This window comes from Choloepus didactylus, chromosome 2, assembly GCF_015220235.1.
Source record: "Choloepus didactylus isolate mChoDid1 chromosome 2, mChoDid1.pri, whole genome shotgun sequence".
NCBI lineage: Eukaryota > Metazoa > Chordata > Mammalia > Pilosa > Megalonychidae > Choloepus > Choloepus didactylus.
This window is the reverse complement of record NC_051308.1, coordinates 167,044,866-167,071,719: the sequence shown is the minus strand read 5'-3', so window position 1 is coordinate 167,071,719 and position 26,854 is coordinate 167,044,866. Positions and strand designations below refer to the sequence as shown.

At 40.9% G+C, this 26,854-nt stretch overlaps 1 protein-coding gene and 1 pseudogene across 1 annotated transcript in view; both read right to left on the bottom strand.

Annotated features, from left to right (window-relative positions):
• The window catches only part of PIGK (phosphatidylinositol glycan anchor biosynthesis class K), a 206,421-nt gene that overhangs the window by 136,330 nt on the left and 43,237 nt on the right, over positions 1-26,854 (bottom strand). The window contains exon 4 of the mRNA XM_037826885.1: positions 6,444-6,579. Within this exon, the coding sequence (XP_037682813.1) occupies positions 6,444-6,579 (136 nt within the window). The remainder of the gene's footprint in view (positions 1-6,443; positions 6,580-26,854) is intronic.
• On the bottom strand, positions 1,838-2,776 carry LOC119528167 (annotated as a pseudogene).

Sequence of the window (26,854 nt, the reverse complement as noted above, 5' to 3'; positions counted from 1 at the left end):
AAAACATATTCATTAACATATATAACTCTTACTTTGCTGCCATAAATATATATATACTATAAAACCAACAAATAAAAAAATAAGTTAATTCTGAATTTAAAACTTTAAATACTATGCATAGTATTGTGTTTAAAACTACCCCAAAACTTAAAAATTATTAATCAGTCTGCAGAGGCAATTCTTCGGGGAGATAAAAAATATAGAAATATGTAGATAAATTCAGCTACATTTTAACTATTGCAGTTAATCTGTGCAAAAACTCAAATTATTCCTATTACCCTAAATTACATATCTTTAATGTTTTAAATTAAAATATAGCATTTATTTCACATGTATATAATTTTGTTGCCCCATCATTTCCATTTGTCTGGCCACCTTTACAGCTATGTTCTATCATAACTTCCATACATACTTAAAACCAAGCAAATGGTAGAGATGCATCTTTAAAAACTAAATAGGCATTTTGGATACCACATTCTTTTTTTTTCCCCAGAGTTTCCATTTAAAATACAGAACACTAATCAAATCTGAATTTCAGATAAACAATATTTCTAGTATAAATATTTCCCATGCAAAATTCCTTACTTAATTGAAATTCAAATTGAATTGGTTGGACAACACATCTTTGGCAAAGAAACCTGGATATTTATCAGACATCATAAGGAAGTTCTCAATCTACATCATAAAAAGGACAGCCAGACATCAACTGTTACAGAAATCAAACAACACAAAAAACTTTAACGAACTTTAAACTGTTTTCTTAAAGAGACTCCCTCCACTTCAAAAGATCATCAATAACTTCCATGTAAGACCAAGGGAAGAGATGTCTATTTGGTGCAGGATCTATATGTTCTAAACAGGATAACTCTACAGTCGGTTTCTTCAAACACCACAATTACATGGAACTTTGAATAGGAAGTGAGATATGGTAAGTTAGTATAGGTTAGAGTGAAATAGTGACACATCCCAAAGCAATTTGGGCAGAGAATAGGAATATATTTATAGGGCCCCCCTGAGGAGCTGGGGGAAAGTGTGGAAGTGTTGGACTTCCTCACCTGGACTGATGTTGATGTTGTCACAAACACTGGAACTGGTGGTTTGATGTGCCAAGCCCTCTACCATGGGACTTGCCCTTATGAAGCTCGTTACTGGAAAGGAGAGGTTAAACTTGCCTATAATTGTGCCTAAGAGTCTCCCCCTGAGTACCTCTTTGTTGCTCAGATGTGGCCCTCTCTCTAACTGAGCCACCTTGGCAGGTGAACTCGCTGCCCTCCCCACTACGTGGGACCTGACTCCCAGAGGTATAAATCTCCCTGGCAACACAGTACATGACTCCTGAGGATGAATCTGGACCCGGCATCGTGGGATTGAGACTATCTTCTTGACCAAAAGGGGGATGCAAAATGAAATGAAGTAAAGTTTCAGTGGCTGAGAGATTTCAAATGGAGTCGAGAGATAACTCTGATGGACATTCTTATGCACTATATAGATAATACCTCTTAGGTTTAAATGTATTGGAATAGCTAGAAGTAAATACCTGAAACTATCAAACTCCAATCCAGTAGTCTGGAACTCCTGTAGATGACTGTACAACAATGTAGATTACAAGGGGTGACAGTGTGATCGTGAAAACTTTGTGGATCACAATTCCTTTATCTAGTGTATGGACAGATGAGTAGAAAAATGGGGACAAAAACTAAATGAAAAATAGGGTGGGATGGGGGGATGATTTGGGTGTTCTTTTTTACTTTTATTTTTTATTCTGATTCTGATTTATGTAAGGAAAATGTTCAGAAACAGACTGTGGTGATGAATGCACAAATATATGATGGTACTGTGAACAGCTGACTATACACCATGGATGTCTGTATGGTATGTGAATATATTTCAATAAAACTGAATTTAATTTAAAAAATATATATATCTTGAATGGCCTCCTGGTAGGTCATCCAGAAGCCATTCTTCACATAATTGGATGAATTTGGCTTCCACATCGGGAAAGAACCACCTTTTTTTTAATACTTGCTTCCATTTTTGCTTTAATATCTACAGAACGAGGTTCTTTTGGTGTTTCAGGATTTTTTTTTTTTTTTTTTTTTTTCTGTTTTTGAAGGATTCTTGACCTTGAGAACTTGGTGTTGATGGTTTTGAGAATTTTCCATTCTGGTTTGATTTCTGTGCATTTTTGGCTGGAGCATCTCATACAGTGTTCGTCATGGAGATTTTACTTCAGTTTCCTCATCACCTTCATCATCATCATTATCACCAACATCATCATCATCATGATCTTCATCTTCATTGGCAGCAAATGTTACTTTTTTCTGTAGAACCTTGCTATCCCTTACAGGGTCAGATTGCTTTCCAGATACACTTAAAGAATTTCACATCCTTCTCCCATTCATCTGACTCTGCATGTTCCTCCCCAGCTACTAAGTGCTGTCCACAAATATGCATAGGCTACAAGCCACACTTCAACTGTAAGACCACAGGTGGCATTATTTCAAAGCCTCCAAGGGAAACCACTGGCTGTACGGACATCAAAGTTTCAAGGTTGAGCTGTCTTCATAATTCATTGCCTCTGCTTCATCATTGTGCAGTTCATCCTTTGTATCGTCCCTAAACTTACTCTTCTTAAAGATAACTGGTGCTTATTTTCAGCATTATCTATCTTAAAGCAATAATTTTTGTTAGCCTTCAGTTCAAAACTGAAAAAATAGCTCTGGGGCTTCAGGGTGCTTATGCCCATGTCCACTGAATCTTCACCACATGGTGGCATGAATTTAGGTGGGAGAGAAGGTGGGGGGGGGGTGTGGATCGATAAACAACTACTCTTCCAGAGAACAGCCATACAGGACAATATCACACCAGAGGTATCTTTGATTTTTTAGTGCATTTTGTTCCTTCAATTTCAGTAGAGGTATCTCTAACACGTAAAAAATGTTAAACCAGATTTCCCAACCTGGAATTTCTAGATCTCTGGAATTCTGTGAAGGTACACTGATACCTTGGTACTTGACTGCTTTGAAACTCATCAAATTTGGTACTCAATGCATTGTGAAGTGAAAATTTTGTCTTGGTACTTGTCATTTGTTTGGTACTCAATGCACAAGCTAGAACTTGTCGGTGTCGGTTGCCTAGTGACTCACTACCCTTTCCAGCCAAAACAAAGGGTCACTTGTTAGTCACACAGTAGCTCTTTCCCTGTGCACAGTCTTATCTTAGCTTCTGTGGTAATTTTGTGTATTTTTGTGCTTTTTTTTCTCATCATGGGTCTAAGAAAATGAGCAGTGATAGCACTGAGCAGAAAAGAAAATTACTTCACACCACCATTGAGCAAAAAAAAAGAAATAACAGGCAAATATGAGAGGAGTATTTGCATTACTGATCTTGCTAGGGAAAATGTTATGCCTAGAACAATGATCTCCACCATCTTTAAGAATAAAGAAGCAACAAAAAAGGTTATGTTGAGAAAGGAGTCAAAGCAATAACAAAGCAGCATTCCTAAACACTCAAGGAAGTTGAAAAGCTGTTATTAATTTGGGTAAACAAGAAGTTAGCAGGTGACAGTATATTGGAAGCCATAAGTGAAAAAGTGAAAGTGTTGCATGCCTATCTTTTGAAAAATAAACCAGGACTGAGTGATGAGAGTGCTGAAGTTTTTAAGGCCAGCCACAGCTAGTTTGATTATTTTAAAAAGAGGACCAGCATCCATAGTGTCATGAGACAGGTCATGAGGAACAGCGAGACAGTGAGTGCTAACAGAAAGCCTGCAGGTACAGAGAGTACAGTTGTGCAGGATATTGTATCTTTGGGCCAATCCATGGGTCTGGAGGTCGATACTGCTGATGTTGAGGAGTTAGTGGAGGAACATCATGAAGAGCTCTGCACTGAGGAGCTGCAGGAACTACAAGGAGCAGCAACAAGAGGTGGCTGAAGAGGTTTCTTCAGGTGAGGAGGAGATAAAGGAGGATATCCCCAGTTCCTTGATAAAAGAAATGTGTGTAAAATGGCAAAAGTTCAAAACTTTGTGGAGAAGTACCATCCAGACAGAGCTCTGACAAACAGAAATGTGAATTTATTGAATGACCAAACAATTTCACATTTTCAAGGAATTCTGAAAAGAAGACAGAAGCAGTCCTCACTGGATAAGTTTTTAGTGAAAGTGACAAAGAGTATCAGAGTCTGTGGTGCAAGTTTGAGAAAAGGCAGAAAAGAGAAAGAACACCTGAAGTGCAAGTGTCCAATGCTCTACTGGAGGGGGACTCTCCTTCCAAGCAACACTCCATGTAACCTCTCCTCCTCATCACTCTCCTCCCACTAAAGCCACCCCATTAAAGCCATGGACTCCTCTCAGTACAGGTAAAGTGAGGTTTTTATTTTATTTAAGCTAAATATTGATTAATTTTTAGGTTTACTTCTCATGTAAAGTAATGATATACAACCATATCTTTTTACATATTGCCTTAAAAATATGAATTGTCTTTGGCTGGGAACGCATTAAATGTACTTACATTATCCCTTATGGGAAAAATTTGTTTGGTACTCATCATTTTTGGTACTAATTGTGCTTCCTGGAACCAATTAACAAAGAGTACCAAAGTACCACTGTGTTTTTAAAATCATGGAGAGAAAAAGCTCACTTAAACTGAACAGACAAGTCATATATTATGCAGATTTAAATTTAAAAGTATCAAATCTATTGAGCTTTCTTGTTAGACTTTTCCCCAGATCACGGATGAGTAAAATGTTTATACACACACACACACACACACACACACACACACACACACACACACTGCTTATATATATATACTGTACACATTTTTCTTAGAAGACAGCAAAATTTTAAGTGTTTCAGTAGGATTTTTTGTTAGCAGATGAGGAAGGGAAATTTTTGGTCTACATTTTGTGATGAATGAATAAAATATGTAAAAATTCAACCATATATACACATTTAATCATTGAATAAACATTTTTGAGTGCCAACTATGGGCTATAAGTGCTTGCTAGGTATAAGAAAAACAAGATCCAGGCCATGTCCTCAAGGAGCTAACAGTCTGGGAGGGGACAGATATATACTTTTAAAAGTGCTTCCAAAGAGGTCTGGGAACACAGAGGAAATTGTGCCTTACTTTTGGAAGATTTGGTAAAAGAGGAAGAGCATTATCTAGGAAGATGTCATGGAGAAAGACTTCAAATTTTAAACATACAATCTACTATTAAATTTAAAACAAAGTTTCAAAAGCAGAAAATACATTATATGGCCTTTTTAAAATTTTTACATTTTTATTTTTAATCATGTATGCATTAAAACACTGGATGCACATTAAAAGTGGTTATCTCTAAGTAGTGGAAATATGTGTGAATATGTTGTTAGTCATTTTCTAATTTTTCCATAATTAATATATTTACTAAAAATACTAAACTTGAAATTGTAGGTCAGATATGAAAAACAAGCAACTCATTTACTATAAAAGAAAGATGATATATAAAACCTCACTAAAGTAAATGCTAACATACAAACCAATATAAAGTTTTTCTATCTTAGATACTGTGGACAGCAGCCTATCTTCAGAGAAGGTATCATCCTGCTGATGCCTTAATTGGGACATTTTCATGACCTTAGAACTGTAAATTTGTAAGCTAATAAATTCCTATTTGTGCTGGTTTGTATACATTATGTCCCACAGAAAAAGCCATATTTTTTAATGTAATCTTGTGGGGGCAGATTTAGTAATCTTTTTGATTAGGGTACGACCTCTTGCTTTGATGTTTCCATGGAGATTTGACCTCACCCATTCAGGGTAGGTCTTGATTAGTTTACTGGAGTCCTTCAAAAAGAGCCACCACAGGCCCAGACTTTCGCTGACGCTTTGCAGATGCTACCCAGAGTTTGCTCCAGAGAAGCTAAGATCAACAAGCCCAGGGACATTTTAGAGAAAGCCATTTTTTGAAACCAGAACTCCAGAGCAGACGCCAGCCACATGCCTTCGCAGCTAACAGAGGTTTTCTGGACACCACTGACCATTCTTTGGTGAAAGTATCTTCTTATTGATGCTCTAATTTGGATACTTTCATGGCCTTAGAACTGTAACCTAATAAACCCCCTTTATAAAAGCCAATCCATTTCTGGTATTTTGCATAACGGCAGCATTACCAAACCGGAACACCACTGAAAAATCCAATCCATTTCTGATATATTGCATTCCAGCAGCTTTAGCAAACTAAAATAGAAACATATATGGAAATGCTCATGTTTTAACAGGTCTACTCAATTTCCTTAATATGAACTCCAGGGAAAGAATTATATCAAGGCCTTAGGCAGTAACAATTATGTACAGAGTTTAAAGAAAAAGAGTAAGACAATTTTATTCTACCACTACTTAGAGCTTAACAGTAACAGAAACTACATTTCAAAAATGTAGCTAAATTAAACAATTTACCTCATAGCTTCTATAATCCACTTCCACATCATCTCCATATACATTTAGTTCCATATTCTTGTGACTAAACACTGTAGCTGGTTTGGGATTTCTAGCATTGCATGCCATATCATCTGCAAGCATTAGAACAATGTGACTAGCAAAACAGAAAAAAAAATTCAGTTAATATACTATTTAAATAAAACCAAAAAAACTTTTAAATACAAATTATATCACATTGCAATTATGTTCATCTTCATTAAAAATAACTTCACAACTCTAAAAAATTAGAGTACATATTTAAGGGACTTTAAAACCATTTTTTCATATCTTTATTTAGCATAAGTTTTAGAGAAATTAGAACAATCTGGCATGAACTTATCCTCAGAACTTGAAGTTACCAAATAAAATTTTTTCCCAACAGAGGATACTTTATGGTGTACAGCAAAGGGAAGCAAGCTAAAAGAGCCACACTATCTTCCCTAAACATTTTAAAGAATTTTAGTAATATTTGATATTCTTGCAGAATCAATGTGTGGCGGTTTGAAGCTGTTACGTACCCCAGAAAAAGCAATGTTCTTTTAATCCATTCCTGTGGGTTTAGACCTATTCTGGGTGGGAGCTTTTGATTAGGTTATTTTGACTGAGATGTGACCTGTCTCATTCAAGGTGAGTTTTTATCCCTTTATCCTCCTGCCAGAGTCCTTTATGAGAGGATAAAACACATACAGAAGCTGAGAGATGAAAATAAGAGAAGATCATAGAGGAAAGCCCCAGAGAAACTAAGAGAGGACCCACAGAATCTCAGAGAGGAAGACACTGCAACCTCAAGCTGAAAGCAGTGAAACCCAGGAGCAACAGACCAGCAGACACTGGCCATGTGCCGCCCCGTGTAAGACAGGTGTCCTGGATGCCAGCAACATATCTTCAGAGTCCAGGTAGCTTCCTGTTGATGTCTTGAGTTGGACATTTTCATGGCCTAAGAACTGTAAATTGTAAGCTAATAAATCCCTATTGTAAAAGTCAACCTATTTCTGGTATATTGAATTCCAGCAGTTTTAGCAAACCAAAACACCACAGTAAACTATGATGTTCCAAAGAATTGAACTTTCAGAATTCCAAATACTTAAATAGAAAAACATGTAGTCGATCAACAAATACAATCTGTATACCAGCAAAACACATCTCCGATTCAATCATTAGCTCCAACTCCATCTCCCTAATACCTATCACCATTACTCTTGACTAGATGCTGGAATAGTTTCCCACCCGGCTCCCTGCTTCCACTCTTGCCTCCTTACTGTTCATTCTTATAGCCAACAGAATGATCTGTCTTAATTTAAGTCAAATCATTAAACATCGCCACTTAAAACCCTCCAAGGATTCCCCTTTATAATTAGAATAAAATCGAAACTCCTTACAATGGTCTAAAAAAGGCCCAGTTAATCCTCAGTCTACCTCTCCAACTTCAGCCCTGCCCAACCACATTCACTATGCTCCTTCCACACTGGTTTTCTGTCTGTTCCAGGGATGTGACAAGCTTTTCCCATGTCAGGTCTTTATATTTGTGGTTCCTACTGACTAGATTCAGACTTCTCTCCTACAAGATCTTTATATCCTTCCAAACTCAGTTCTTGTATCTCATTACCCTATTTTATTTTCTACAGAACACTTAGAATCTGAACTTATGAATCTGAACTTATGAATCTGAAATCCCAATCACCACCCCCATCCCATCACCACCACCCCCATTATAAGTTCTCTGAGGGTAAAAGCTTTATCTCTCTTGTTCAGCACTGTATCCTCCAGATTCAGTAACAGTGCCTGACATCTAGGAGGTGGTCATATTTTCATTTTTGCATATATTTTCTTTGAAAAAAAATTACAAATCTCTCTTACGTAATTCTCAACTTGATCCTACCAATAAAACTGGCAAACATGAATCAAGTGATTTGTTATTCTACCATATACTTGAGTTTCCCAAACCTAAGGGAAAAATTAATGTGGCATACATATTTAGTTTGGCAGGAGACAGCAAGAAGAAAATGTTCTCCTGCATATGTTCCAAATACATTAAAGTTCAAAACTGAAACATTATGATTTTTCTTGAAACTTGGCTAGATTTTTATTTTGAAAGGGTTCCAACCCTGCCACATTCAAAGATCATATCTTCAGCTGTTACTGACTCATAATCACCGAATGGTAAAAGTTATTCCTCTTAAAATGGAAAATATATCTTTTCTCCTTAATACTTAAAGAGATGATTAATTTATATTGTTATTATCAATTATTTCCTGTTTAGTTACAGGCTACAAATAAGATTAAACTGACTCCAAATGTCAATATAGAAGTAAGAGTATTCCTTTGTTTAAGATTAACGTCACTCTATGAAACTTGATGATTATTCAATATCTATATAATATTGCATCATAAAGTAGTAAGTTCAGCTTAAAATCATATATTTTAATCAACATTTTTCCTACAGATATTTTTGACCTTCAGTATAATTACAATAACCCTCAGTTAATATAATCAGCATATCAAAAAATTATAACATTTGCAATAATATGGATAAAAGAGAAAGAAATCAGGAAACAGACTACATTTCAAAGGTTTAGAATTCCAACCATATATTCTAATTTGCTATTTCTGAAACTTAAGAAATGTTCAGAACTCTTTTCTAAAGGGAAAAAAAAATTCTCACTTGGCCCAAGTATTACCTTAAATTATTTGTATAGTGGTACTTAAATATACACAAACTCCATTGGTAGACGAAATATGGACCACAGAAGGTAACAGGTTCTTAATCCATTTCTGTAAACGGATTTTAAATAGGACCTTTTGAAGACCTCTTTTCACTGTGGCTCAACTGAACGAGATTGGGGCTTAATCCCAAGTAATCTTATTACTAGAGTCTTTAGGAACAAAAAGCCATGTGGAAAATAGGAAGCAAGAGGCTGGAAGTCAACAGAACCCAGAAGAAAAAGGAAAGGATACTGCCATGTGTGACAGAAAAGCCAAGGAACCCCAAAGACCACAGGCCACCCACAAGATATCAACCCTAGGAGGAAGCAAGCCTACTACCCTATCAAACCATGAGCCAACAATATTCCTGTTGTTAAGCCAATTCATTGTATATTTGTCTTAGCAACCAGAAAACTAAGACAACTCCTTAAACTTACTGTTCTTTTAAAACTAAAAAAAGCAAAATCATAAGTTAAATTCTAATAAAACTACCAAGTTCATAATATTCTAAGTATATTAATTCCACTTTTATTATGATGTTGTTTAAAAACTAAATGCTGCTATTTTAAAAGAAAAAAGAAATAGCCTCAGGACTGACTTCACACAATTTTTTGTTTAACATCTTGACATCCACTCTACAATATAATTCGATGATTAAAAATGTCTCCTCACAAAGTATGTTGCATAAAATGCTATTCATGTCCAGGCTTTGTTTACTAGTACAGAATAATCAGATCTAATATTTAACTAAGACTTTGCCAATAAATACACATTGAATACCAGTTTTAAGGAGACCTCACTTGTTGACTCTTTGTCTTTTTCATCTGAATATCAGGTAAGCATCATAGCAGTTATTAAAATCTTCTGAAGCAAGGTATCAAATCAATCACTGCTCAAATCAAGACCAAAAAAAAAAAACCTACATTGAAGACATACTACTATATTCCTATAAATAATGACAGCAAGTTGCTTTATATCAAGACAAAAATCCATAAAATATATCTAATTGGTACCAATGATACTCTCAGAGTTTGGCAAGCCTATACTACCATGTGTGATAACTCAACTCCCATACTTTATTCTATTCAAATGCCAACAAAACCTCCATCACACTACAAAGCATATGGTAATATGGCCTTCTCTCCATACAAAACAGAAAGAAAAAGTGAGCACTGAAATAATTTAGCAAGTTAGTTATACAGTGGTTATTTACATAGATGGTTTCCACATATTTTAAATCATGTAGTCCTAAAAGTGAAAAAAAAAAAAAGAAATGTGAAGAAACATCCAATATTCTGTTTATTTTTGTTACATGTTTTTACTTATTTACTACTTTGAATATAGACATTAAAAAGTGAAGGATAACTTCCTTCTTTTTATAGATTAAAAGCAAACATAAACAAAACTACTAATATTTTCTTTCCTTACCATGCTTTGTATCTAATGATTATGTAGATTTTTTAAAGATTATCATCAATATGAAAATGAAAATGTGCAACTTCTCAAAAAAGGTATGGGAAATGAAATTATGTACCCCAATTGAGATTGTTCTTAATCTTAATCCACATTCCTATGGATGTGAACTCATAAATAGGATCTCTTGAAGATGCTATTTTATTTAAGGTATGGTCCAACTGGATAAGGTTGGGCCTTAATCTGGATTACTGTATAAACAGAAGAAGTTCAGACACAGAGAAAGCCATGGGGAAGAGCCAGACACAGAATGTCAGTGGGAGCCCAGGAGAAAAGGAGAGGACATCACCATGTGACAGGAAACAGAAATAAAGCCAAGGAACCCCAAGGATTGAATGCTAACGACTCCTAGAGGAAGCAAGCCCTCTAGCTCTAAAACTTAGAACAATAAATTCTCAATTTCAAGTCAATCTATTGTGTGGTATTTGTATAGTGGCATGGCAAACTAAGACAGACAGCAAGAAACCCAATTTGAGAAACATGTAGAAAAAAATGGCCTAAAATATCTGCAACACCTGGGACTCAGAGCTAGAATTCTGTTGCTCTGAAAGTCAGCATTACTCCATACAGCAACTGTAAAAGAAGCTGAACATGGGATCAGACTTCAATCAGAAATACGAATGAAGAGGATCTGGTTAGGACTAAGATAAAGCAGAATGCAGAGTAAAGGATATTGTCTTTATCTTAAAACTTCAACTTTGGTGTGAAACCAAAGGAAGACATGTTTATTTTGTCCAAAATTTTAAATTTTCTGTAGCACACAAATTTAACCTGTCTGGTCAGTTTATTTAAACAACCTAATTACTTGGAACCTAGAATAGGGAATGAGATCTTGTTATTCTGTACAGGCTAATGTAATACCCTGATACATTCTAGAGTATTTTAGCCAGAAAAGAAATATTTGCAGAGTTGCCTTGAGAGACTAGGGGAAAACGTGGAACTATTAAACTTCCCCACCTGAGGAGTTCCTGATACTATCTCGGGCATTAGGAACTCCACATTGAAATAGGCAAGCCCTCAATCTTGAGGCTTGCCCTCGTGAAACTTATTTCTGCAATGGTGAAGCTAAGCCTACTTATAATTATGCCTAAGAGTCACCCCAAGAGAACCTCTTTTGTTTCTCAGATGTGGCATCCCTCTCTAAGCCAACTCTACAAATAAACTCACTACCCTCCCCCCTACATGGGACATGACTCCCAGGGGTATAGGTCTCCCTGGCAACATGACACATGACTCCCAGGGATGAGGCTGGACCTGACACCATGGGACTGACAATGCCTTCTTGACCAAAAAGAGGAAAAGAAATGAAACAAAATAAGGTTTCACTGGCTAAGGGATTTCAAATAGTTGAGACGTCATTCTGGAGGTTACTCTTATGCAAGCTTCAGCCAGATATTGCAAATTGCCACAGCATGCCAAGCCCAAACCAACAGTATTCCTGAAATCCCTAAAGAATACCTTGGGCTCTATCTAAGACTCTATAAATGTTTTAATTATTTTTTTTCAGAAACGTAAGGCCTCCAGATGGTTCCTTTGCCAGATAAGCCATGAAACCCAGAGGTACCAGACTCTCCAAGAACATCAACCAAGTTCATTCCTCTAATCCATAAGGTTGACACCCCTTTCCAGCATGAAGAAGCTAAAATGGTTATTGCTCAAGTATACCTGAAGATTGAGAGAGAGATCAAATGAGAGGGAGTTTTAACAGAGAAAGTAGCATTTAGCAAATGATACAGATGTTTCTTTCTAGTTTCTAGAGTATTGGAATAGCCAGAAGAAAATACCTGAAATTGCTGAAGCGTAATCCAATAGACTTGATCTTTGATAATGACCGTATAACTGTATAGCTTTTGTTGTGTTACCATGTGATTGTGAAAACTTTGTGACAGATACTCCCTTTATCCAGTGTATGGGTAGATGACTAATATGGGGAACCACAGCCTGGGCTCCTGCTCCCTAATGGGGAATAAGGCCCCACAGCACATAGTAGCCTGTGTGATCGGGAAAGAAGTTGAAGATCATCAGCTCTCCTCGGGGAAGAAAGCATGTACAGATGGTATTGTAAACAAAGCATCAAAATTCCCCTCCCTGATCACTGTTGATAACAAATCTCTAGAACCCTGTATCACAAGACCCTGCTAAAATTCTGTTTTCATACCCTATGCAAGGTCTCTGTCCTAACCCTTATAAGCTGTCCCTTTGTACCCCCACCCTTGAGGAGTGCTAATTCCATTTTCCTCAGATGGCCACCACTGGGAACCCTCTCCTGTTCCTAAGTCCTAATAAACCCATGTCCCACTCTGTGCCAGGCATGTTCTTTGGTCTTAGTGCTGGGTCTACCCAAGCCCTCCAAGAGCTGGGTTAGAACAATTGGCAAGCCAGCCAGGAAACCAAAGAGCTGCTGGCCATAGTGGGCTTGAGTTCTGGGAAGGCAGAATCCATAGGGAAAATCCCAAATTGGTCTGTATTGTCAATGTGGGGAGGGGATGCTGCCCTCCTGGACAAATGAGGCCCACCACATGATTATGCAGATGCCCTGAAAACTCCAGCAGGGTTGCTAACTGTTTTGCAACAGATACTAGGACAAAGAAATTTGAGTAAGAAGAAAAGAGACCACCAAATGGCAGCAGCCATAGCATGGCCCCTGCTAGGAGACTTGTGGATGGTTACCATGGCAGAACAAGCAGCGAAAGCTACTGCATGCTATTTAGAGGAGAAAGTAAAACTTGAAAGAGATATATGTCTTGCCCAGGCAGAAAGGAAGGACACTGATTGATCGCCTGCTCTGAGTGGACAATCAGACACTCTGGCACATAGATATGCCCAAATCAAAGGCCATAAGTTGCCTCGGGCTTGAGTTCAGAGGTTTTTTTAGCTCCAAGATGGGACTACAAAGAGTGGGCCCCATAGATTCCTCCTCAGAAGAGGAAGGGGAAGAAGAATGCGGGGTAGAGGAGGATGAAGAGACCCAACAGATGTTACCCCATAATACACAGAAATGGAAGGCAAGATAAGATCAACCCCTGGAGTTCAGCAATTCCAGCCTCCTGAATAGAGAGTCTTTCCCAATGCACTTCTGAGGTTATGGGACACCAGAGCAGAGGGGGTAGTGCTTTCTGGAGTGGAGATGAGTAGACTGGCATCTATTACAACCCACCCTCTGCTACAACAATGCTTGTATGCTACCTCAGCTAATGTGAAAACCGCCTCCTTACTGGTATGGCTGATTGATGGGTGTAAGGCTGCATGACCCAACGAAGGGGATATGCTGTACAATATCCCCCACTGGCAAAATATGGTGGAGCTACAAGACATTTCAAGGGGGCTGGGAATGAAACATGCCATTTATGCTGTGGCTTTTGTACGGACTGATACTGAAGCTTTTACCACAAGAATGAAAGACATGGTATTGCATACTGCCCCTAACCATTACTATGGCCTCTCATGTCTATCCCAAGTCTGCTAGTAGGAAAGTCCATTTCCATTGCTGCTCAGGCTCCAGCCAACCTTGAGGAGCTGGAGAGGCTGCAGAAAAAGGGGGCAGGAGTAAGGGCAATGGGAAAGGCTCCAGGGGAAAAGGCAGCCCTAATTGTGTATCCCTCAAGCAGACGTGTGCGGATCTTATGGCTGCAGGCACAAAGACAGAAGCTGTAGCTAGGCAACCTAATGCAGTCCTGGTAAAACTATTGAGCAAACTGCCTAAGGACCAAGATTTACTAAAGTGAACTCCCAAGCCTCCAAAGGAGAAAGGAGATCAGAATAGAAACCACCAGAGCTTGAGCCCAAGAGGCCTCTGCTTCCCCCAGAAGAGGCATAGCAAGCCCTTTTTCCTCTTCTGTAGGGAGGGAGGGTCAAGATCCCCAGGTGTGAACAATAGCTGGAGACCCCTGGGATCGGAGGCTACATGTAGAATTAACCATTTACTGGTCCCCTACTAACCGGCAGCAAGTGTTAGCACTAGGAGATACAGGAGCCAAATATACCATAATCTATGGGAATGTAGTCCAATTCCATGGGCCAGAACTGGCTATAGATGGCTATGATCCAGGCAAAGTAGCACAGGCTCTTTACAAATTGGGAGATTGCCCCTTCCCACCCCAAGTGTATACAGTATGTATTTCCCCTATATCAGAATACATTTTAGGAATTAATCTATAGAATGCCATACTGCAAACCACTATACGGGAATTCTGCCTCCAGTGTAGAGTGATCAAAGCAGTCTTAAAGGGGCAGACAAAATGGTCCCCTGTAAACATAACTCTGCCTCAGAGGGTCATGACTACAAAACAATATGAACTTCCGGGAGGGCACCAAGAAATCTCAGCTACTAACAAAGAGTGGGAGCAGGTGGGGATAATAATACCAACCCATAGCCCTTTCAATAATCCTCTATGGCCAGCATGAAAGCCTCATGGAATGTGGCACATGACAGTAGATTATCAGGAGTTAAACAAGGTAACACCACCATTGTATGCTGCAGTCCCAAAAATCACTGGTTTATTACAAGAAATTAGTACCCAATTGCGTCACTATCATTTTGTATTCGCTCTTGCTCATACTTTCTTTATTATCTCCCTAGAAAAATCAAGCCAGCCTGCATTCACCTTCTCTTGGGGAAGCCAACAATAGACTTTTACTGTGCTTCGTCAAGGCTATGTACATGCAATGTTAACCCGCGCCACAAACACCAAAACAACTAAAGGCATTCTTGGGGTTGTTGGGGTATTGGAGACCTTTTGTTCCTCACTTGGCCCAAATGTTAAAACCTTTGTATGTTTTGATTAGAAAAGGCCATCCCTGGGAATTGGACACTTCTCAACAGGCTGTTTTTGAAAAGGCAAAAAAGGGCAATAGCACAGGCAGAAGCATTGGTGGGCATAGATCCAGACCTGTCCTGTGAATTAGATGTAGCCAGCACTGATACTGGCTTTGGGTGGGGTCTGTGAATTACAGGTAGCCAGCACTGATACTGGCTTTGGGTGTGGTCTAAATGAATGCTCCTTGACTTTTGTTCACAATCATGGAAAAGGGCATAACTGAGATACAGCCCCCCGGAAAAGCAATTGGGTGCTGCATATAATGCCTTATTGCAAGTGGATGGACCGACAAAAAGACACCCAGTCACATTGAAAATGGACATCTCGATTCAGGGCTGGATAACCAACACAGCTTCTAAGCCACACTCTGGCAGTGCTCAACTAAGCAAACTGACCAAATGGAAAGCTACCTGCTACAGTGCAGCATTTCCAATACTAGCCCTCTGAGTGCAGAAATGCATGAACTTCTCGGACCAATGTCCTATAGAGAAGAGTCAACAGCAAAAGTCACTGCACCTGAAATGATACCATTCCCAACTCTGCTTGGTATACTGACGGATCTGCTAGCACCAGTATACACAGTACTGACACTATATGGTAGGAAACTGGCACTATGCAAAGCAGTCAATAGGCTTAGTTAAGAGCAGTGTGGATGGTAATACTGCATGAACCAAGAGACATGCTGTCTGTACTGACAGTTGAGATGTTTACAAAGGCCTTATGACCTGGATGGCAACCTGGAAGTGGGAACAATGGACAGTCTTAGGTCGCCCCTTCTGAGGACAAGAACTATGGAAAGACATCTGGGACATATGCCAATGATAGAAGATAACTATCATGTTCCTGCCCACACTCCCAACACATTACCCGGGAATGTGCTGCAGATGCACTCACACAGTGGTTCAGAGTAGCACAACTGAAACCAGGGAAGTGACAGAATGGCTACATCAGAAAAGTGGACACTATGATCTCAAACCCTGTGGCATCTGGCCAAGCAGTTCCAGCTGCCAATCATGCTCCAGAAGCTAGTGGACATCACTAGAGAATGCCCTTTTTGCTCCCTGCATCAACCACGTAGACTACCACACCAGATGGGATACATCGGCCAGTCACAAATCCTGATGATCAGTGACAAGTGAACTATATCAATCCCCTTCCACTCTCAGAGGGGGTGAGGTATGCTTTTACTGCTGTGGACAAGGCTACAGGACTTCTGCTAGCTTTCCTAGTGGTGAAGGCAAACTAGCATGCCACCATCCGCTGTTTGGTGAGTGCTCTATATGGTGTACCTACACAATTATTCAGTGATTGGGGGACCACTTTCACTGGACAAATGAACCAAGCATGGGCTATGGATTATGAAGTAATGTGAACTTTCCATCCACCTAATAAGCCCACAGGTGCAGGCCTTATAGAAAGAATGAAAGGCCTCTTAAAGGAACAGCTGAAAGATGGTAAGAAATCTCTATAACAATGGACTAAAAAGCCTTAAGAGGCCCTAACCCACTGAATTCCACACCTGAGCTGCAGCCCCAGCTCCTATTGAAATGTTAACAGCAGGACCAATGCAGGCACTAAGAATACAAATTAAAGGGCCAGCGGCTTTACAGTCTAAAAGGGGGAATAATGATAATTTGTTGTTGCCTGTGCCTTAGACAATACAAAACAGGGAAAACGAGGTCAACTGGCCTTGGTGCTCACCTATGCGGCTGCATTGGTTAGGAATCCTAGATCCCTGAGTAATAGGAGTTACCCAAAATATTGTAATAAGACCTCAGTTTATACAGAAAAAGCCTGTTAAAATCTTTATCACCAATCCAGGGCCTCCTACTCCCATGGGAACCTTATGCATGACCACGTGGACCCTTCTTATGCCCAAATTAACAATTGATGTAACTGTAAAGAACTCTCAAGATTTTCAGGGAAAGACTATCTGGTATTTAAAACCTCCTCATGATGTTCTTCTGTCTGGTAACTTGTTATCAACCAATGGAACTCTAGCATGTATAGTACAACATCAGGAATTATCCCTTATTTTCCCCCATAAACGTCTTTTTTTTCACCCATAGTGCCCTAGCAAACACCTTTCTACAGTAGGCTTCAGCAGTAACTCATGACCACAATCAAACCCAATGCTGGGTTTTCACGGACTTGCCATCTTTGGGTGCTACCTGCCTTCCTTGGACTGTGACCCCTGCTAATTGGACTGTGTGGAATACCCTATTGGCCCGGCAGAATTCAGCACACTGGAAAATCTGGGGAAAAAATCTTCTCATTTAAGAATGACATCCAACTACCATCCTATGAGACTGGGGCTTACATCTCCTCCCTTTTAGAATAGGTGAACAATTCCTGACCTGTATGGGGGTATTCTGTATATGATGGTTTAGGGTGGCTGACGGAGGAAACTGTAACAGTAGACCATGTTGCCCCTGTCTGTATGGTACAACTTGATGGAATTCATGATGTGGGGTGACTACCCCCGAATTGTGCAATTTTACTGTTAAACTACAAAACAATAGTCTTTTCCACTGGCAAAATATCTCCAACCATAGGGCATATCCTTCCCCTAAAGAATGGCTAAGGACCTGGGGGCAACATGGTTGGCCCTATTTACCCCATAACTGGAAAGTATGTTTTATGTGGGGACAGCCTGATATCTTCACTACCTTATATGACCCTTTACCCCATACTCCTAGTAATTGGGAAATGATTAAAGCTAGATATAGAATAAAACGCACTCCCTGGTGGTATTATCCTTTAACCATTCTTGCGCAAGGTGGAGCAGCAATAGTTACTGAAAAACATGTGGCAGCTTGAGCCAATCACACTGCCCAAGCACTTACTGATTTCAAAGTAGCTATATCCATGCTAAATGAAGAAATCACACAGATTAGAAAATCATCTGCAAGAGCACATACATAATATTGATCAACTATTAGTAGACCCCTTGTTTAATTCCCTTTCTTGGCTATGGCAACATCTCTTTGTAGGGTTATCTGTGAGTGACTCCTAACGTTCTGTTGTCTCTTATACTGTTGTGGAATATGGATGCAATGTCTGTTCTATGGTCAATGTAGTCTGCTGCATGGGGGTGAATTGTGGGGGCCCAAGGCCTGGGCTCCCCCTCCCTAATGGGGAATAAGACCCCACAGCACATAGCAGCCTATGTGACTGGGACAGAAGTTGAAGGTCATCAGTGCTAATTCCATTTTCCTTAAACGGCTGCTACCGGGTCCCTTGCCTATTTATAAGTCCTAATAGACCCATGTTTTATGCTGCGTCTGCGTGTTCTTTGGTCTTAGGGCTGTGTCAACACAAGCCCTTTTAAAGTTGTGTTGGAACAAGTAATGAAACAAAGACATCATGAAAAAAAATAATAATAATTATAGGTCAGTAATATGGTGAAAAAAATACCCCTACATAAACTATGGACAATAGTTATAGTACTACCTTAATAATATTTCATCAATTGTAACAAATGTAACTACTGTTAAAAAATTGCAGAATTAAAAAAAAAGTTATCAACTGTAACAAATTTTCTACACTAATACAAGTGTTGGTGATGGGGTAATGTATGGGAATCCTGTGTTTTATGCATGATTGTTCTGTAAACAATTCTCAAAAAAGTTTTTAATGACCTAAAATAAATACTTTCCCATTACTATATTTGTCAAACACTGCAGGAACAGGTAAGCTCTGTATTGAGCTCCTAGGCAATTTTTTATCTGCCTCCCTGGAATTCTTCCTTAGCCTAATAAATAACCAGTATCCAAAGACAAAAAAAAATACATTTTCAATAGTTGAATAATTCTTCACAGTCCTGGACTATTAGAGTATGACACTTCAAAAGTTTAACTTTCCATTTAAAATAAACTGTTATTACCTTAATGAAATGTTTTCACTGAATGAAATTTAAATAAATCACTGTACTGGTCAAATTTTTTAAACTGTTCACTTAAAATTGCTGTACATCCTGGAGCTATGCTACTGATCAGATACTACTACTTTGGAGCATCTTTCACTAGCAGAGTTAGGAACCCCAGGCTTAGCTTCAATAATATTGCCATCCCAATCTAGACAGTGTGGAGAGCCGCTTCCCGGGTTGGGGCCTAGTGGACAGGCCGCGACCTGCTCTAGAGTTAGGGCCTGTTGGACACGCCGAGACCTGCTCTCGAGTTACCCCCCGCCCATCGAGTGAGCCAAGATGGCGCCTGCATCCCGTTTCCGCATATGACGCTTAGGGCGGCGGTTGCCTGCTAGCCTATTGTACACGCTTACGTAGTGCCTGCACATTGGTTGTAACTATCGTATATAAGAAAGTGCCCGCGCTAGCCTCGGGGAGACAGCCCACAGGGAGCCGTGCCTGACGGCCGCATAGAGGTTGTTCTCCCACGGGATGTAAGGCCTCGCGTGGAATATGTAACAGAGAAAGTTTTCTTCCTGGCTCCAGTAAAAGGCTTGCATTTACTACCGCTGTGTGCCTCAAGTGTTGGTTTGTCTGTGTCTCTCCCTCTTTCCCTCTGTTCTCCTCGCCGGCCGGGGACAGGGCGTGTGGGACCGAGCGAGAGGGCGCCGGACAAGTGGTGGCCCGTACGGGGCATCGAATACTCGACCAAGCTCTGACCAGCTGAGCTGGTGGTGGACAGCGGACTTCCTGCGCCCGGCCAGCGCGAGAAGGTGAGTGCTCCTTTTACGTGAGAGTCAGGGCCCGTGGATTCTCAGGCGGTCCCGGGGACTCGGAAGAGCTCTCCGAGTGGTTGAAAGTACAGTGCCGACTGCAAGCATGGGGCAGTCTGAAAGTTTATCTTTGTTAGCTAAAAGTACAGTGCCGACTGCAAGCATGGGGCAGTCTGAAAGTTTACCCTTGTTAGCTCCTTTAAAAGCCCTCCTGAAGCAGAGGGGTATTTCAGTTAGGAAAAGCTCCCTACAGAAGTTTCTTAATGATGTTGAAATTTTTGCCCCCTGGTTTCCCTCCTCCGGCAGCCTCGGTCTGCCTTCTTGGCTGAAGTTTGGTCACGATATAGATTGGGCGCGTCGGACTAACGTTTGTCTGAATCCACCTTTAGTCCCTATATGGGAGACCGTTCGCGCGATCCTTGAACTGGGGGTTGGCCGCGAGCCACCCGGGAGGCGAGAGTGTGTGCAGCGGTCCAGGCACTTAGAGGAAGAGAGAGCCGGCGAAAAAGGGTGGACTGGATGCAGATGGGAGCTCCCACCTGGGCAATGTTTCCTTGACATTGAGAACACACTGCTAAGGGCGGCCACATTCTTAAAATTGTGTTCCATGTGTTACTTGAGAAACTCTCCTTTCTTACAGTAGGCATTTCAATGCTGTTGACTGAAATGAATACATTCATGTTATAGTACTGCTTTGAGGAAAGACTACATAATTTTATTCTCAGGGAAACATAGTTCATGATGACAACCATATAGAAGAGGTGCTGAGTATATAAATTATATAAACAAAAATTTGATCTGGACAAAGGAGCCACGTCTTTCAGTTTGCTGTTGAATTGTACTATTAAGAAAATTTCCTATACTAGTAAATAAAACAGTATTTGTCTGCTCATACTTTTGACTCCATGTAAGACTAGTCGGGTGCGGTGGTGAGAAGGGGGGAGGGAGTGGAGCAGGGAAATCAGTCTGTGGCTGACTGTAAACAATCGATTGAGATAACTCACTGCCTTCGGACTGTCTATTTGCATAAGAGAAGGAAATGTCCTGATAAAGAGTTTGAGGTCTTGCTTTCCAGAGAGATGATTTAGAATTGTCTTTAAAACATAACATAAAACAAAACAAAAACCTCATTTTACTATCACAGTGCAAATCATTTCCATAACATGCACTGGAAAGTTTTTCCCTGATGGATTGTCTTTAGAGTTTAAAGGAATCTTATCATATAGCTGCATGCACTCTGTACTAAAATGGTGAACTCTTTTAATTTACAGATCTTTGTTTGCTGGTAATTTTATTTTGCAGCGGCATAAAAATTTAAGATTGTGGATTAAAAGAAACTCTATAAGGTGGAAAAGGAAAAATTTGCTCTGAAATAATATTAATTTGATTTAGAAGCATTTAAAATCTTTAGGAAACATAACAATTCGAATCAGGGCTCTGGTTCAAATATGATTTTGATATAAAGCACATGGTGAGCTTTCTGTTTGAAAACAACCCTGTGTTGCTCCACCATTACTTAGGTTTTAAGCTATAATTAAAGGCCTTAGCCATGCCCCAGATTTTACGCTAGCCATCTTGTAATTTCACAAGTATCCAAAATTAAGCTCCCCTTAATAATAACCTTTCCAGGGTAGAAGTCTCTCCCTGAGAAAAATGTTTTTCTTTTCTCTTCCAGCGCATCAATAACTCGTGCTATAACCCATCCGGAGACATCCAGTCCGCACACAACCGGAAGTGGAAAGCAGTCCTGCTTACAGGTTTATTCTATCACTAATCGTATGGAGTACCACTTAAATTACTTTTGGCTTTTCTTAATTGGTCTTCTGGCTTCGCTGTTTGCAGCCGGATTAGCAACAGTTGCCCCAAAAGATTGGAATCTGTTAGAAAGATCCCTGCTTGCTATAACATATTTGAGCATTGTAGGGCTTTTCACTTGGCTAGCTTGTCTCCCTTAACAGGGAAGAACCTATAGCCTCTAGTATGGCCTTGTTGTACCTACTGCCATTTAAAGTTGCCACCTTACATTTTCTCCTGCAAAGTATGCTTAGTGAGCCAAGTATCGCTATCTTTGATCCTAATCCCCACCAACCTTGGAAATGGACCTTGGCGCGGTGGGAGGATTCCACAGTTGTACAAACCCAAGTTACGGCAGGACGACCTTCCTTTCTTGTCAACGCAACTGATCTGTTTCCCACTCCTTCCGTACGCCCCACTGGTTGGAATCAAGCCCAATATTACATGTGCCCATCCTCACACTCTGGAAGATCTTACTGTAATTCTCCCAACCAATATTACTGTGCATACTGGGGATGTGAAACATTATCCACTCATTGGAAGCCTTCCGTCACTGATCATTACCTAACTCTAAAATGGGCCCCCTTGAACTGCAAACCACCTGAAGAACCCATTACCTGGGGTATCTATGGAGGCCATCACCACATTGCACCTACAGGTACCTGCTCACATTTAAATCTCAGTGTGCAACTTCCTAATGATCCCTCCTGGTTACTCGGTCGAACCTGGGGCTTTAGGATTTATTGGAAAGGAGTCGACCCAGGTTCCCTTATTCTTGTAAAAAAGGAGGCTGTACTAAAAAACCCCTCTGCCATTGGTCCCAATAAGGTCATTAACCGAGATTCACAGCCAACCACCCGCACCTCAGCTGCAGCTCCAACCAGCCGCACCTCAGCTGCGAACAACGCGACGCCAAAACCACCACCCAAACCTTCTCTGCCCCCCTCTCATTACTCCTCTCCCCTCCTCAGCCTTATCCAGGCAGCCTTCACCTCACTAAATGTCTCCTACCCCAATTTTACTTCCTCCTGTTGGCTCTGCCTCTCCACCACTTCCTCACTGTATGAGCCCATCGCCTCCAACTTCTCCTTTTCAGAAAGTGCAGGAGACAACCCCTCGGAGTGCAATTGGAATACCTCTACTGTCCCCCTAACTTTCCATTCAGTCTCCTATACAGGAAAGTGCATCCGCCCTCGTTCAAGTAACTCTCCCAATCTCACAGCCTGTGCCAGCTATTCGTCTCCCAGTAGCTCTGCCAAGTTTCTTATTCCCCACAACTCCTCCCAATGGCTCTGCTCCTCTACAGGACTTACCCCCCTGTCTCAGCACGACTGTCATCAATGAATATAATGAAACTTGCCTCCTGATTGTCCTTATCCCTAGGGTCTTATACCATAGTGAGGAAGACTTCTTCCTCCGCCTGGAAACAACTGCAGTTCCTGCCAAGCTGCAAAAGCGAGAACCCATCACCGCCCTCACGGTTGCCACCCTCCTAGGTCTTGCAGGCGCTGGTACCGGGATTGCTGCATTAGCCAGTCACAGTCTCGCCCTAACTCAACTCCGGGCTGCTGTCGACGAAGACATCCGTCACCTACAAGACGCTATTTCCCATCTTAAAAATTCTGTCAATTCCCTCTCTGAGGTGGTGCTCCAAAACCGCCGAGGCCTCGATCTTCTGCTCCTCAAAGAGGGAGGCCTCTGTGCCGCCCTAGGGGAAGAGTGTTGTGTGTATGCCAATACCACAGGTCTTGCAGAGAACAGTCTAAAGAAGGTCCGGGAAGGACTGGAAAAACGTAAAAGAGATCGTGAGGCTGCCAGTTATTGGTCCAGTTTCTTCACTCCCATCCTCCCATATATCCTTCCCTTTCTTGGCCCCCTAATAATAATTATTCTAGCTCTTGCTTTAGGACCATGCATCATTCGCAGAATCGTCCAACTTGTGAGGAAGCAGACCGGTGCTATCTTTTACCAGCAACTCGCCACCTCTGATGACCACTGCTCCGGAGGACCAGCCAATCCTCCGCGACCCCGTCGCCATCGGTCGGCTCGACGGCCACGAGGCTTTTCTCGGTCGCAAAAGCATCGCACCGACGCCGCGCTCCAGCTTCTCTGAACTGTTGGACTTTGAACCTCCCTCTGCCTGTGACTCCTTCACCTAGCCCGCAGCAGCTAAGCCATCGACAATCGACAAGACGCCTTGTCACTGCTGAGCCCCCGACTCGCTGAACTATCGTTGATTCCCTTTACTCCTCCCTCATATTGAACAGCAGGCTCTCGACTGATCGATCCCCTTCGGGGTGGGGCACTCTGGGGCAGGGTTCGCGGCAGAGTCCATGGCCATATCCCGGATTTAGCTGATAGTTCCAGCAGTCTCAAATTTTGTCTCAGGCGAGTCTCGTAGGCGGGAGCCTGGTGACGGCCGCACGGGGCTCTGGCCATTGCACAGAGACGCCTAGTGACGCCTTTGACGCTGGATGCCACTCTCCTGTCCCAACTATCACTACCCAGTTACAAGGCAAAGTCCGGTAGGGAGAGTCACGTCGTTTCCAGCTCACGGGCTCTCCGGTCTCTATATGAGGTAAGCATTCTGGTCGGTGCCAGAGGTTCTGCCGTGAAATGGCAGGGGCCTAGTCCAGACTCCCCAAAGCACCAAAACATGTAGTGGGTCACTCAAGCCCACGGGAGTACACTCATCAATGGAGACACTGGGTGAAATATATAAAAAAGGGGGAGATGTGGAGAGCCGCTTCCCGGGTTGGGGCCTAGTGGACAGGCCGCGACCTGCTCTAGAGTTAGGGCCTGTTGGACACGCCGAGACCTGCTCTCGAGTTACCCCCGCCCATCGAGTGAGCCAAGATGGCGCCTGCATCCCGTTTCCGCATATGACGCTTAGGGCGGCGGTTGCCTGCTAGCCTATTGTACACGCTTACGTAGTGCCTGCACATTGGTTGTAACTATCGTATATAAGAAAGTGCCCGCGCTAGCCTCGGGGAGACAGCCCACAGGGAGCCGTGCCTGACGGCCGCATAGAGGTTGTTCTCCCACGGGGTGTAAGGCCTCGCGTGGAATATGTAACAGAGAAAGTTTTCTTCCTGGCTCCAGTAAAAGGCTTGCATTTACTACCGCTGTGTGCCTCAAGTGTTGGTTTGTCTGTGTCTCTCCCTCTTTCCCTCTGTTCTCCTCGCCGGCCGGGGACAGGGCGTGTGGGACCGAGCGAGAGGGCGCCGGACAAGACAGCAGCTGAAATTAAAGCAGCAAGAGATATAAGGGCCACAGGGATTTTTGATGCTCTCTTAAATCTCTCCTTTCTGCCTCATAGGTGTTACTTTTTTGTTGTTGTTGTTGTTTTTTCTGACATAAATTATTCAGGATATTCTGCACATTATTGCTTTTGCAACAATGTAATGACTGTTGGACCACACAAATTCAACAAATTTTGTTATGTAATCAGTAGCTTTATGCCAGGCTAATTAATGTTTAGTGTTTTCTTCCTTATCCTCTTCAATATCTTGAGGAATCTCCAAGTTAATAACTCTCTTCAATGCACTAAGAAACTAATCATAACAAATCTGCTACTCACAGAGGCTGAGTCATCAAGATTTTCTGGATTACTTTCTATTTGCCAAATGCCAAACAACTGGCATTACTAAACTATAGGATGCCAGATAATTTTGTACTTACATTGTTAGAAATAAAAACTCAAAAAAACTGCACTACCAGGACAGAAAGAGTCATGAGTAGTAGACATGTTATCATACTACCAAATTACGTAAGGGTAGAGTTAGCTTTAGGCCCATGTACTTAAAGTCATATGTGATTTTGTATAATAAAATACTAGCTAACATTCATTGAGCACTTAGTATGTCTTAAGTAATATACCAATAAGCACATTTCAAACATTATCTCACACATTATTTCTATAAGATATGTATTATTATCATTCATAATTTTACAGGTGATGAAACAAGCACAGATGTGCTTCAGGTCACATAGCTAGTTACTAGAAGAGTTTGAATTCAAATCTAGATTTGTTTGACATGAATTTTAGCTTTTAACAACTGTTCATTACCCTGAAACTATGTGAACTGGCATTTGAAAGGATATAATAATGTGTTTTGCATTGTATTAATAACTTAACTGACTTGTGATTAAATTAAATCTATGAATTCATTGCTTTTGTTCAATATTTATGGCCCATAACTGAAACAAAATAAGACTCTTGAAGTTCTAAATAGAGCCATCCAGAGGCCTTAACAAACTCTCAAATTGAAGAACAGCACTACAACATATAACTTCTTCTTTAAATGCAGTGAAGAATAACGAAAAATTTAAGTGTTCCCTTGAATGCAAAAATAAGAAAACAGAATTTCAAGGAGATGCAGAGGTTAAGGCCCTAGACAGTCTCCATTCAACTCCCCAAAGCCCCTAACTCTTTTACAGAAAAGTATTGGGGTTACATCCTGTGGCTGGCCCCTATCTCAGGAAGTCTTTTTAGCAATCAAGCCTGTCATTTTCACTTTCAGTCAGCTGCACCACAATACCCTATGCTCCAAGCCTTTCTTATTTCACCTCTACCTCCAAATTCTCCTCCAGTGTTAACCACTCTTTCTTAATGGAGGAAAGGAAGAAAGAAGAGAGGCTCCACCATATTCTTTCCCTTTCCTTTCAGAGCTAAAATCACTACTGTGTAGACAAATCTCCTTTCTCCTGTTTTCTACTGCTCTACTGCCTGCTAAATAATTTTTTACTGATTTACTCAAACACACCAGCTTAAGGCTTAAATTCAATCTGTGACATTAGCAAAATTACAAGTTACTATATTTCTTGAGCATTTTAGATGACTCACACAAATAGTCAAACTAGCAATGTTGCAATCATGAAAGTCGTTGATCTCGTGTAAACTATTTTGCCAACACACATAAT